This window comes from Plutella xylostella, chromosome 16 (assembly GCF_932276165.1).
Source record: "Plutella xylostella chromosome 16, ilPluXylo3.1, whole genome shotgun sequence".
NCBI classification, from domain to species: Eukaryota; Metazoa; Arthropoda; class Insecta; order Lepidoptera; family Plutellidae; genus Plutella; species Plutella xylostella.
The window spans coordinates 4,526,381-4,541,633 of record NC_063996.1 but is presented as its reverse complement, the minus strand read 5'-3'; the positions used below and the strand labels follow the sequence as shown (position 1 = coordinate 4,541,633).

Below are 15,253 nucleotides of genomic sequence, written 5' to 3'. Positions count from 1 at the left end.
TGCTCAACTTATTAGCATAATGCTCGTAACTATCATAATAATTCATCATTGGAAACAAAAAAAATATTCGCAGTTTTTTGCGGCGAAAAAATATCGAATAGGTCACAAGATTAAAAAATTATAGGTAACAAAAATTAGAGTACATTTCGAACAAATGGTTTTTTTTTAAATTTTGCACCTGTATCGGAAATTACGTCTAAATAAGTCTTCTCTTCTCGGAAAGCTAAATCGCATCCAGTGGCGTGCTTTGAGAGAGGCCTACGTCTAGCAGTGGACTGCTATAGGCATGATGATGATGATAATGAAGTCTGCTCCGTGGAAATTTTGAAGATAACACACCAATATCATCCTGTATTTACAAAAAATGTCACCATTATTTGGGACGTAAAATAAGGACAAGCAAACACAACTTAGCATTTGCACATACTATTAGTATAAATTCGCTAATAGAAAGTACCTACTAATATTTTGCAAGTTATTTACATGAAACGGCCTTCACCTAGAGCCACTAACCAAAACAAGTTACTAAATGTAAAGCAACAACTAGTAACGTTATCGTTATGGTCTCGACCTGGGTACGAATATAGTATATTTAGTAATTATGCCATACTTTTATTCGACGGATATTTTGTTGCAACGGCAATTTAGGTTATAAGCTATTTTGACGTAAGCATACGTTTTAAGTTATTTAATTAAATTCTCCTTTTAAATAATAGTTTTTTAGTGGAGACATTTAGGTATATCTGATCAGTTGAAAAGGTTTTTAGAAAGAACCGCATACAGTTATTGGTAAAAATAATGTACTTTATACATATATTTGGAAATGTAGCACAACATTATAGAACAATATAATTTAAGATAGTAGTAACAACATTGCAAAAAAACAAAGAATTCGAGAAACAATAGCAAAATGTAAGCATACGTGCGTACGACGTGCCCTACCGTAGCTCATGATGATATGATTATGTAAAGATGCAATCCTTTGCAACGCTCTGATTGTTCTGAGGCCTACTTATTTAAATAAACTATGTATTTATCTATTAATAATTTACTATAGACATCAGTCAATATTGAATATCTATTAACTTATATAAATCATATAAACTAGCTATTTAAACTCAATTTTAGAACCTATAATAACAACTCTATGTTTTTTTTATGAAATTGACCAATTGCGGCACTTATATTGTATATGTTACTATGTCATGAAAAAACTACTTAAAATAAGAACTTCTTTCACTTAAAAGATGATACGAAAATAAAAGCGGAAATGATCAGCAACAATATGCTTTTAAAGTTCGAGTAGGAATACATTAATTTTAGCGTCAATATTGCTTCTTTATGAAACTGTTATACAATCTAGTAATGGCCTGTCACTCATATTGATGGCTAGCTTATAAATAGGTAATATAAATTAGATCCGAACGATCAAATACACACATCGTTAAAATAAGTTCCTAATTAAAAAAGCCACTCTAAAAACTATCATGAAACAAGAAATGATTCTCGTGATCATCACGTTTAGAGGAGAGCTGTGGCTTGATGATTGGAGCGGACCCTCAGTAATGAACAGAAAACATGTACAAACAAAAATAATAGAGTGATCAATAACGACTTAATCTACAAGCATCATAGAACACTTTCCCGTAAATGTAACCTAGAAATTAGATTATATCTTCCGCGGTGCAAGGAAACACGCACTATCCCTCTCACACCACACTGGCTATTCAGCTGTCTCCTTCCCACCATCATTATTGGCACAATATTTCCTATAAGACACCTATTACATCTGCTCTACCTCACTTTCTCTGGGCAACAATGTTTTGTGTTAAATAATCAGAAATTGCCATTCGGATTTCTTTATGGAGCCATTAAAGTGATATCATGATTCATGATGCAACGGGCTCTTACTTACACGGCTAGACTAGGCTCTTGATTACTGCTGGTCGCCACTTCGGTTTACGTTACCTGTAATAGAGAAATAGTTTTAATATCTAACTGAACAGTATTAACAATATGCCGTATATTAGCATTTAGAATATACATACAAAAAATCATCAAAAGTTAGTAAGTTGTTAAGTATATTCCAATAATTGCTAATGAAATATATTTAACTTAATGGACCGATTCGTCATAATTTTAAGTGACATTAGGTAATTAACTCATTTCAGTACTTATGATGACTCTTATGAGCAGCATAAATAATATTATGCATGCATTACGAGAGAACATTTAGCATCAGGTGTGGTCATTAAACTATTTAACTGATGATAGTTTGTTTAATTCCGGTAAGATTAGGTAACATTGTTAGTAATTTGCAGAAACAGACAATGTAATATAGCAGCATTGCACACTGCAATAATTGTTTAGAGGTAATTCAGGTAATCAACGTTTTTTGCTAGTGATAAACCATTCGCAAAATATGATTTATGTACTGACTTTTTATTTACTCAACGTTTTTTATAGGTACCACGAGTTCGCAAATAGCAATATAATTATCACTAACATACCTTTTTTTCAATTTCAGAGAAGAAAAACTGCAAAGTCCCTACTTAGGCCAACCAGAAATGTGGCCTAACATGAGCGCGTCGACACGGCTCGCAACCACCTCGAGGATCCACCACATCCGCCGGAGCAAGCCCCCAGACCGGCACAAACCAACCGAATAATCAAACCACACTAGTCCCAATTACAAGCCAAAGAACTGACAAGTTCAACTACTCTGTGATATGAAAACAATCTGGCACAAAACACTGTGATAAAAAAGAAACAATATTCGAAAATGGCAGTTCATGTTCTCTTGGCTTCGACAGCGCTGAAGACAGTGAGCGTGACAGGCCTATGGCTGATACCGTTACTGCTGGGGGCCTTGACGTATCACAATTATAGCGCTTACGACCCCGAGTCAAGGGTCAAGGACAGAGAGCCAAGGAAGGAGTACGACTTCATTGTAGTCGGCGGAGGATCAGCTGGAGCCGTCGTGGCGAACAGATTGACTGAAGTCAAGCAATGGAACGTCTTGCTATTAGAATCAGGTAAATATAATTACTACTTATATTTATAAATATCTACACATCATCATCAACCAAAAATCCACTACCGCTGGATGAAATGTAGGTATCCCTTAAACCAGCGGCACTTTTTTCACCTACCCCTATATTAAGTTGCCTTGTAGTTGTCTTTACTCGAAAATTCCTCTAGCGTCACTAAATGTATGTACGGTGGCCTGCGCCTAAAAGTATACAGGCGGAGTTTTTAAAATAGCGATCTCAAGCTCACATGCTGCTCAAGCACATCCACATAAACACCACTGCTACACACATTACACACAACACGTCCCCGGATTAATAACAGATGTAGCTGGTCCCTTCATCATCAGGGATCGCTATTTTAAAAACTCCGCCTGTATACTTTTAGGCGCAGGCCACCGTACCTACTAAATATTGTGCCCGTTTAATTTAACTCCTGTTTTTAAAATTCCAGGTCCGGATGAGAACGAAATTACGGACGTCCCTTCGCTAGCCGGTTACCTCCAGCTAACGAAGCTGGACTGGGCGTACAAGACGGAACCCACGCCGTACGCGTGCCTCGGCTTCAAGAAGCACCGCTGTAGCTGGCCGCGGGGCAAGGTGCTCGGCGGCTCCAGCGTCCTCAACTACATGATCTACGTGCGCGGGAACAAGTTTGACTTCGACCAGTGGGAGTCCTTCGGCAACCCCGGCTGGGGCTACCGGGATGTCCTCAAGTACTTCATCAAGTCGGAAGACAACAGGAACCCCTACCTGGCCAACAGCCCGTACCACGGCAGAGGCGGGTACCTCACCGTCCAAGAAGCTCCTTGGAGAACGCCGCTGGTCGCGGCCTTCGTTGAAGCGGGAGTTGAAATCGGTTATGACAACAGAGACATAAACGGAGCTATACAGACTGGCTTCATGATAGCCCAGGGCACCATCAGGAGAGGCTCCAGGTGCAGTACTGCGAAGGCCTTCCTGAGACCAGTGCGCACGAGGAAAAACCTTGATATCTCACTTAACACACAGGTTACTAGAGTGTTGATAAACCCAGTGACCATGAAAGCTTACGGAGTTGAGTACGTTAAACATGGCGTAAAGAGACAAGTGTTTGCCAGGAAGGAGGTCATATTATCAGCTGGCGCTATAAATAGCCCACAGTTGTTGATGTTGTCAGGGATCGGGCCGAAAGACCATTTACGAGATGTTGGTATCCGAGTTCTAAAAGATCTTCCAGTCGGGGAAAATCTACAAGATCATGTCGGTGTCGGGGGGTTAACTTTTCTAGTCGATAAACCGGTTGCGATTGTCCAAAACCGTTTCCAAGCCTTCCCTGTCACCATGAACTACGTGGTTAACGAACGAGGCCCTATGACAACCCTAGGCGGCTTAGAAGGTATTGCATTCGTAAATACAAAATACGCCAATAGTTCTGGTTTGTGGCCCGACATTCAGTTTCACATGGCACCAGCCTCCTTTTCCTCCGATAACGGTCAAGTAGTCAGGAAAATATTGGGTTTGACAGATGAAGTGTACAACACAGTATACAAGCCAATAGCCAACAAAGACGCATGGACAATAATGCCACTGCTGCTGCGACCAAACACTAGAGGCTACGTGAGACTAAAAAGTTCCAACCCTTTCCATTACCCAATAATGAATCCTCGTTACCACGAAGACCCAGAAGACGTGGCTCGACTGGTCGAGGGCATAAAGATAGCTTTACAAGTGGCGAACGCGTCGCCATTCAAACAATTTAACTCAAGGGTTTATATGAAGCCTTTGCCAAACTGCAAGCACTTACAATTCATGTCTGACGAGTATATTGAGTGTCAAGTGCGGACGATATCAATGACTATTTACCACCAAAGTGGGACTACTAAAATGGGTCCATCGTGGGACCGTGAGGCGGTGGTGGATCCGAGGCTGAAGGTGTACGGAGTGGAGGGTCTCCGCGTGATCGACGCCAGCGTGATGCCCACCATCGTGAGCGGCAACACCAACGCCGCAGTCATCATGATCGGAGAGAAAGGCTCCGACCTCATAAAAGAAGATTGGTTGAGAGGACATCGATGACATCGAGACTATTCTGTAGTAACAATAATTTCGTCAGACATTTTATAACAAGTGAATGTGCACAAACTATAAAGTGTAGTGAGAGCAAGACTTTAATGTTATAGGTAATAATAAATAACAAAATGGTGAAAATGTTAATATAAGCTTCTTAAAATAAGCTTGTTACTCATTCTCATAAAAATTATATTGTTACCATTTTTGATTTTTGCGATGTGTGAATTGGTGAATTATCTTGATCTGTTAACTTTGTAAATATGTACTATATTAGACTAGATTTTAGCTTTAATTCATTATTATTTATTAGTTACATCATTGTTACTAATAGTTCAATCGTTACTATCACATCACTAGAAAGCCATGGACATACGAGTGTTATAATGCACTCATTTTCAAGACATTCATTTTCATTATTTAATCACATTATGCTATATTAACATTATTTTTATAAAAAATCTAGCTATTCCTGTTATTAAATATTCATATAACTGTATTACATTTGTAGTTATGAGTTCACTTCGCTCCTTGAGCACGATTATTCAATAGTGCCATAACTTCGACTCTTCTTCATTGCATGACGTGAATTGTAAACAATATTATACTGAGTAGTATATTTTTTTAACAAACGAGTACTGAGTATACTGTATATTCGACATTTTCGATATTGACAGAGTCAGATGGATCATTGTTAGGACCAATAGTAATTTACTTACTTACTTACTGCGCTGGCTCAGCGACCCAAAGTGAGTCTTGGCCTCCAATACAAGAGATCGCCACTTCTGACGGTAGTAAAATAGTAACGCAGTAAAATAATATCAGACTTCGTTTGTTAAAACTATGCATGAAGGTGTTTTTTAATAAAAATTATTAGATTTTTTGACACAGCTTAATCCTATACATATTCTTTATCTTCGTTAAGGGTATTTTACTGTTAAAAAGTTTCGTTTGTAGCCTTTATTTATTTCTTACATTTGAACTGTTATTTCTACAATGAAAACTGCTTACTTGTGTAATCTATTTAATGCCTTCTTACATCACATTATTCACAATAGACTGTTTTATCTATTTAATCATTAACCGTTCATACCATTCGAGAGTGTTATGATTATTGATTGTTAAAAAAGTTTAGTGAATTTTAGTATTTTAATAAATGTTACCAATGTTATATGTTTATTTTATTTATTTCACCCAATTTCAAATACTTACGTAAGAATCTTATTTTACGAAATGAAATAAAGACTTGAGATTTTATAACAATTTAAATATTTTCACATGTGTGCTAGCTAGCTTACTAGTCATGACTATCATTAGATAACTCTTAAAACCTACATTATCAGTACAATTGAATAGTGCAGAGAGAGAGACCAACGACCATGTTGACAAAATGCGCTGGTGCTGCACAAAATTTTCAGGCGCTGTCGTTTACTGCCGTCACAAAGTTTTTCAAATAGCTGTTTTGGTATCCATTGCTAATAAAAGGCTTTCTCCACATAGTTATCGAACGAAAAATAACACACATCCTTTGAAAGGCGGTCAGGAATAAGAGAGGAAGTAACCCACAGGGCCATATCATTTTACAAAAACAACTTTTCTGAGCGTTGTTGAGTATTGTCACGACTCTATCACGTCACGATGTATTAAACGTAAGGATACCATGACAGCTGTCATTTGTAGTTTTTTGTAAATCTAAATATGTCCAAAATTACAACGCTACCACCCAGAATCTTGTCTCGGTTACCGAAAACCAAACCTAATTACTCAGTAGGTATACAGTCGGCTCCATAAATACGTATACATGTATTTACCTTTCAAAATATAAATTCAGAGAGTATCATAACTTCTTAGTTGGTTTCGATTTGACAAGTTTCATGCATATTCATGTAATATTACTGAAAAGCTCCTTAAGCTAGCGATAGAGCAAAGGTCAAAATCATAAGCATAGCATAGCATTATGTTAACCATAATGGCCGGATTGCATCTGTAAACAATAACCACTTCGCTGGCCTAGTGCGGGTTGGTGGACCTCAACACATCCTAGCTTGCGCTGAGAGAGTTGTCGGGTAAGTAGGAAACCCGACCGACAGATCGTGCTCAAGGATATTTTCAAGCTGCTCAAAGGCCTCTGACTAGAGTTAACGACTGCTACCGAAACAGAAACAGGGAACCTCGGCTTAACGTGCCATCCCAAGCAAGGTAGCGTCTAGAAAACCACCACCACTTGAAATCGGTGACCTATCCAATGGCTGACCGTCAAATGTGTTACTTAACTTCAATGATCAGTTACGATCACTTAAGCTAGCTCGACTACCGATGGCAACACTTCTCTTCGATCGTATTTTCTCTGTCAAAGTATGGTATAGACCAATCACTGATTTTACAATTAATACATAATTTTGTCAACGATACCCCATCCCTTCCATCATCCACGCTGGTGTTGTTAACATTGAGCGGGCGAGTGTTGAAGATGAAGGGATAAAAATAACGCACGCTCGAATCTAAAGCTATAATTAACCCTTTTAAAAATATCTCAAGGTCGTTAGTTGGTATGCAGAAGTCTACTAAAAAACTAGATAGACTGGAAAAGCTACATTGCAACATAATTAAATTCACACTAAAAAGTAATGCCTTCAAAACATACTACGTAAAATATCAACTTGGTTTTTTACCATACAAAGTTTCATATATTCCACTTATTCCAGGGTGGTTAATTTATTGAGTCATTCTTATATTAAAGGACCATCTATATTCATTTTTTTTTGCTCATTACAACTTATTTACGATTACATCGAACCTGTACGAACGAATGAAAGTTGTTAGACCCCCTTTCCCATGTAAAATCATATATCAGATATTACTGTAAAGTCATTACCTACCATAAAGCAAGCAAGTAAGTATTTTTCTCCATTGGAAAGTCATCATATCAGATGCAGGTAAGGTTTAATTATGTTGAAATGTCAACAGATCTGCATGACGTGCACAGGAACCTAATTACCTCCACATCGGAAGCCGAGAACAATCCAACTTGACCACAACATTACAAACACACTGTATATTTACTGCACTTGCGTCAGAATCCTCTGTCTATTGACTCTACGATTGATATACAGGTAATGACACCGTTTAATGCACTCATTAATTTGACAAATGACGTAAAGCAAAATATTCCAGCGTTCGACCCTATCGGCAGTTACTTAACTCACAATCGAAAGTCAAAGTTGATTGAACTGGTGAACTGTTTCGGAAGAGGTAGTACTTCGGTCAACGACAATAGGTAGTTTTTCGAGCGAATTTCTGAAGGTGACCAGGAACAGGGAGTCGTTATGACCTGTTTTACAACAAAATTAAGATCGGCTCAGTTTAATGTCATTTAATGTTGGAAGCCTGTACCCCATTTTCGTTCAGCCAGTCTGCTCTCGATAGTGCTAATAATATCAACGCTTCCAAATTTAAATACATTAATATATTAAGCATAAAAAACGGAAAATATATAGTGTTCAACATGTGGGGTGCTTTTTCAAAAAGGTATAAATAAGAATATAAACGTTTTACAGACGCGGACGGTACGTAAAAAATACTGCTATCGTAGTAACTTGGGAAAACATTGAAGTGTTATAATTATGAGTTTGACTTGTGTATCTGATTATTTATATGTAAGTAAGTTTATATGTGTGGTACTATAGCTTTGAAATGGATTATTCCATTGCTTCATAACAGAGGTTTTCGGGACTTTTGGTTGCCATCTTTGATCAAAGTCGGTTCAAAATTTGAACGCTGAATCGTTACTGATTATTACAATAAATACATTGAAATAAGTTTGAAAAACCGACATCTAAGTGATCACCATTACCTTACTACAGTGCTTGTTATTTCAATATGATGTGATTACACTGTGCAAAGACACATTTAAAAATGACATTTTAAAAAAATACGATTGAGTTTATTTCATTTTAAAACGTAAAAACAGACTTTTATACAACCATCATTAGGAATTACGATGAATCATGGCGTGGCACAGGTTTTGAATGAAAAACCCAAAGAAAAGTAACAGTAGCGTCAAGTTCATTACTTTTTTAATGGGTATCAAATCAGGCATTGTTAATACAGGCAATCATTAAGGATTAACCATTCAATCAATTGAGACTAAACTGGTGATCACAAAAAATCCCCAATATCACAACAGGTGTAGCAAATATCGCATTAACTATTAACGTAACAAACGATTAAGCAATCCTAACTTGTTATCAGTAACTTCAACAATCGGTTATTTGTAGATACGAGCATTAACGTAATAAAATGACTGTGCACTAAATTGCATAACGTTGTTCAATAAGACCTAAGTATATAGGTGCACTTATCTAGACATTAAACGCCCTGTTTACGTGAAGACCTAGGCATTGTATTACATTCTATGACATGAATTTCGTGTCGTAAGCCGTCCTTGTGGAAAGTTTCATAACACGAGGAAGATGGACGTCACCGCACTTTTCACCACTCATCAAACACAGAATTGCACGTTTGATAATTAAACGGACGAATTAATTTCATTACTCATATTATAATTGCCAAAATACAACGTGGTCTGACAAAGGAAATATTTCCAGTGATCATCCTGTGCATAAGTGATGACTAAAATGTGCACGGTAAGTCATACAGGGTGAAATTTAATAAGTGATACACCCAAAGGCAGGACAAAGTGCTGCTGGAGTTAAAAAATTGCCAAAATGATGGCACCTGTAAGTTGCAGTACACTAATTGTTAGAGCGGTATTCCTAATAGGAAGGTACTGGCTACAGAAACGTGTAAAAAAAAATGTATTTGCTCCGTGGAAAGTAACTCGGCATAAGCCCCACGTAATCATGCAGATTCGCCTGGTCCATCATCATCATAGATTAAAGTTCCTTTCTGCAACTAATACTTTCTGCAACTAATAACGCCCCTCATTACAGATTCTTCTGCTTCATCATGCTCGGTCTCCTCAGCTGCGAGGCTCGCCGGGGCACTTTCACGGAGGCCATCGCCGGCATGCTCCGGGACATGGAGGAGTTGCGGCGCGGGGAGCCCCCGGACGCCAGGGTCATCCGCCCCCAGTACGACTTCGTCATTGTCGGGGCTGGCACCGCCGGCTGTCTGCTTGCCAACCGCTTGACGGAGGTTAAGAAGTTTAAGGTGAGGGATAAATTTGATTTTATTGACACATTTATTTCATCATCATCAAAACCCATCACGTCCCCACTGCTGGGGCACTAGTCTCCTTCCAATCAAGTAAGGGATTAGACTTAGTCGAACACGTGGGCCCATTCATGTGATGGGTAGAATATATGGAAAGATGCGCGATTGAAGCTATTGTACAAAATACATTTCTCATTTACACTTATTCAGCGTCATATTCCGCCCCGGATGATAAAATGTGATGGCTATCAATCATTTGGGTAATCCTTTAAATTATTATTATCTTAAATTGTTATTGTTGTGTTGTACCATGCCATCTTGTTACTTGTATTTATCAGCATTCTGGTCATGTCACTTTGCATTTAGTGTAAATTGAATCGCTTTTAATGAGATGATCCCGATACCACCACTGGCTATATAAGTTCATACCAGAAAAGTTCTACAAGCTTAGTGAGCTTACATTAACTTTTAAACGTTCCTTAACAACAAGTTCCTACCTACGTCATTATAATACAGTATAATAATGCTTAAATATAAGTATTACAACAAGTATTTTCCCCCGAAACAAAGAAGTGTAAATTCAAGTTAACTGACGTCATATTATTATAGTAGCCGTATAAGTCCAGCATTCGCATATTTCATCTGTAGAATTTTCATTATGATAAAATTATAGCCTACGTCTGTTGGAAAAGTACTCTTTTGTTTAATTTACATAAAATTATCAACGATATACAACTTTTTATTGAAAATAATATAAAACTGCATTATTGAATAGATTGAATTATGAACTTAGAATTAAAACTACAATTAATAATTTGTGACAAATTAGAGGGTAAGGGCATTACCAAAAAAAAAATGTTTAAAAGATATTTATCATTATTAAACACTGACAAATACCTTATAAATATTAAATACCCGTTAAACGTTGTTTAAACTTATTATCCTATTGTAAGGAATTTATAAAATACTACGTGCCTGGTAATAAAATTATAACTAAGACTAAGCATCAACTTTATATAACAATCTACCGGAATGGTGTATATTTCACACAACAAAACTATAACAAAGCTATTTCAGAAGCGATCGTATGGGGTTCAGACATATGCTCGTATTGTGATGAATTGATAAATCATACTTATATACATTGGCGAAACCTTTTAATATATTTTTTTTACATATAATTACATTCTGTATAACTTTCCACTGCGGGGCAAAGACTTAAAGTCATGTAAACTTTTAGCTATGTGCGAGTGGGGGTCGGAGTCGTCTGTGAAAGAAGCGTCCGGGTAAAACTGATAAAATTTAATTTTTCCATGCAAATCGATTCAATCTCAATATCGTCTTCAAATATATATGCGTCCCCGAATACGCCACGGTTGTTTGTTTAACAAAGTAAGAAATCAGCGTGTAATGATTGTAATCAATCTTGGCGTGTCATGAGCATCATACGCAGGGAGCTAGGCTCACATGTTGTGTGTTTGTTTCGTAATCATTGTGTTTATTTATTTTATAGGGTATTTATTGAATTCAAGTAGCACGTATGATGATAATATGGATGGATGATGGCTGGATGAACCGATGTTATTTATTTAATTATTCATTACACAAATATAATATTAAGTGTACAAAATGTGGATGCTATAAGCATTTTCTACAAGCCAACCTAACATAAGATACGAGAAAACCAGTAAAAACTTTAAAAAAAGGAAAGAACTAAATAAACTATCGTAATAATATTATGTGTGACTAGTGCAGGGACATAGCTAGATGATAGAGTTACCTAAATACTGTATAACGATGTTCCATAACCTAATCACTGTGTGTGAGCTTTTGCGTGAAAAATATATTCATAGAAGTAAATTTTATGACTGCCAATTTTAAATATTTCAAGAAATGCAATACTGTACAAAATGTATTGACGCTGTGCTCCTTATTTTAACGAACGAACGACTCTTCATCGTGTCTGTTACAGGTATCACTATCTGATATATAAAATGGCTAATCTTATAAAACGCCTAATAATTATGTTCGGAAATAGTTTTAAAGTGGGAATGAACATGGCATGCATATAAAAAAATATATAAAGATTGTATTGGCCCTGTGTAGCCTGTATGAAGCTGGTATACCCTAGAGGTGGATTGTTACAGCACAATAAAAAAAACGCTGTTATCTTGCTTGGTCAGGTACAAGTCTACACTGTGGTAACAATTATGCATGCAGCCACACTTTTATTTTCATTCCTTAACAGGACCAAGTGCATTCACCTTTGTAGACGTAAGGCTGTTAGCTTCCTACAAGAGCTTTATTTAGCGATGATCATAACAAAATACTAGTTTGTACGGCCTATAAACCTTTTAATAAGCAAAAATAAAATATAAAAAACCAGCGTGGGCTACTTGTGTATTAACAATGGGCTTATGTATGAATCGCAATTTGTTACAGTGCTATTTTAACAGAAATCCCGTATGAAGTTACTCTTGACAAGAATGTAAACACAGTTTTTGGCAAAACCTAACGGATGTCTCTAACTGCCGATCGGAATAACAAACATCAATACAGTAATAAAAAGTATGGGATCAAAATACTAACACTTTCAATGTTATCGACCTACACTGGCTGAGTCAACTGGAGTGGAATCAAAGATTCTCAAAATGCCGTTAATCCCTTTTATAAACTGAACAATAAATGCGATGAAGTATGAATACACTGACTTCACAAAATCCCAAAATCCATAGGTATAGGTTTTGACAAGCAGTGTACATAGCAATTTCAAATCTTGGCGGCGACTTAAACGTTTTATGAATTATGTTCATAGACTGGGAAATCTACCCTATGTTTTAGGGTTAACGTTTAAGCTACTGCTTAGGTAAGCTCAAGAGGATGGTGACGGTGATTTATTTATTTATTTGCATAAACAACAGCGATATGCTATAGTAATCTAAAATATACTTTAACTAATAGTAGGTAAGCATACCGCCTTAAACGTTCATCACTATGACACAATAAAATATTGAAAAAGTGATACACAAAATAGGTACATCAACATGGCAAACGATGATAAGTGATGATGAAGACAGTAAAGACGATGGTAACAATTATGATTGCGGTAATTGAGGATGCCGATGCTATTGCAGGTGCTGCTGGGTGGAGGCGGGGGACCGCGAGCAGTCGTTAATAGACAATAATTATGGTGACAATGATCATGAAGGCAGTAATGATGATGAAGCTGATAATGTCAATGCTATTTCAGGTGCTGTTGGTGGAGGCGGGGGACCGCGAGCAGTCGTTCATAGACAATAATGATGGTGACAATGATCATGAAGACGGTAATGATGATGAAGCTGATAATGTCAATGCTATTTCAGGTGCTGTTGGTGGAGGCGGGGGACCGCGAGCAATCGTTCATGGACGTGCCCGTGCTGGCCACGCTGCTGCAGTTCACCGACGCCAACTGGCACTACTACACCGAGCCACAGGTCAGTACACACAGACACGCACACACACACACACTCTCTAATAAGTACGAATCTTCAGCATCGTTTCCTGTACCTGTATCCTGGGATCTTCTGGTATTAGTTTCTTGTACAGATATCTTTGATTAGTCACGTAATTATTTATATAAACTTATATAGACGACCTACACGCATTTATTTTTTCAGTGAGGATAAATTTGCGACCCACTGGCGAAATGACACAATATTTCACACAAGAAGCACATATTGTCAATCATGCATATTGTGGTTTTAAAGATTTAAGAAAAAATTGCTTCCAACTTAAAAATAAATAACTTGTTTGACATGTTTCTAGCTAGCCTAATGACTGCCTACTTGCCTAGGCTAGCAGGTCAATGATACAACGGTGCAACGCCCATTTTTAGTATACTTAAATGTTTTAAATTATACATGATATTTTATTGTTGTTTTTGTAAACTTTTGGCGCTTTTGTTATTTGGGCATCTCCCTATTTGTTTACTTAGAGCCAATTACCGCCAAAGTTCAAAATTTCACAGATGAAGTATACCTTTTTTACTAGTTCTTAGTTCATATAAATATTACGGGATATTACCTTTTTATAATATGCTGTAAATTTTCAGCAAAGCGGGAATTACAACATAAATAGTAATCTAGAGCCCCAATGATAATGGTGAAAGAATTTTCAATATTTCGTTTGTTCTAGCCGTACACCTATTAAATACTAACAAAAAATCTAATCTTTATTATGAAAGGAATATTTCATTTGGTATACGCAACATGCAGCGTGCGTGGTAGTGCGGAGTGCGAGAATCGAGTTAGTAAAATTAAGAAAATAATAATCATCATCATCATCATGATGATTATTTTCTTAATTTTAAGAAAATAATGCTTTGAGTTAATCTCTTAAGCATACGGAAACTCTTTAAGTATGCTGATAACATGTTCAATGGATCATGATCATGCACGCTTTATTAAATCAATCTGCAGGAATAACAAAGGCCTGGCATTATAATTATGGAACTATGAATGGACAGGAAAATCGTATCGTTCTATAAAGATTTAAAGCAAATAAGATAATTAAAAGTTGCAATTATAATGCGTAGATTAGAATCGCCATTCTCATTATATGTAGCATCGAGATCTCATCTTCACAATTAATTACTATACACTTGACAATCATACATTTTTAAATTCTATCCGTGTTGTTATTTTAATCGTAGTACATATAAAATTATGTTAACTAAAGTAGATAGTAGAAATACTTTCTTTCACGTCGAAATATAATAAAATGTATTTATAATTTCAGGTTTATGTGCATTCAAAACAGGTTTTGTTGAAATCGACCAACCGTATAGAAACATAACGGAAGTTCAATAGCATTTGCATCAATGCGATTTATAATGAAACCAAATTTAGGAGCATTATGTACAATACAGCTAAAATAAAATAAATGCTAAGAATGTGCACCTACCATCCAAAAGTGGCCTAAACAAATAAGACTAAACTTCGAACAAACTCTACAAACTA

The 15,253-nt window shown here is 36.7% G+C and overlaps 2 protein-coding genes across 4 annotated transcripts in view; one reads left to right on the top strand and one right to left on the bottom strand.

Annotated features, from left to right (window-relative positions):
• LOC105390242 (flotillin-2) overlaps window positions 1-15,253 on the bottom strand; it is a 195,508-nt gene that overhangs the window by 137,573 nt on the left and 42,682 nt on the right. The gene's annotated exons all lie outside the window — the stretch shown is intronic.
• LOC119693907 (glucose dehydrogenase [FAD, quinone]) overlaps window positions 1-15,253 on the top strand; it is a 39,211-nt gene that overhangs the window by 14,472 nt on the left and 9,486 nt on the right. The window contains exons 3-6 of one of the 2 annotated variants that reach the window (XM_038118862.2): window positions 2,528-3,035; window positions 3,484-5,079; window positions 10,036-10,250; window positions 13,619-13,729. In XM_038118862.2, the coding sequence (XP_037974790.2) occupies window positions 2,783-3,035; window positions 3,484-5,079; window positions 10,036-10,250; window positions 13,619-13,729 (2,175 nt within the window). In that variant the 5' untranslated portion in view covers window positions 2,528-2,782. Of the gene's footprint in view, window positions 1-2,527; window positions 3,036-3,483; window positions 5,186-10,035; window positions 10,251-13,618; window positions 13,730-15,253 lie in introns of those variants that run through there. The other variant, XM_038118861.2, reaches the window with a different exon arrangement.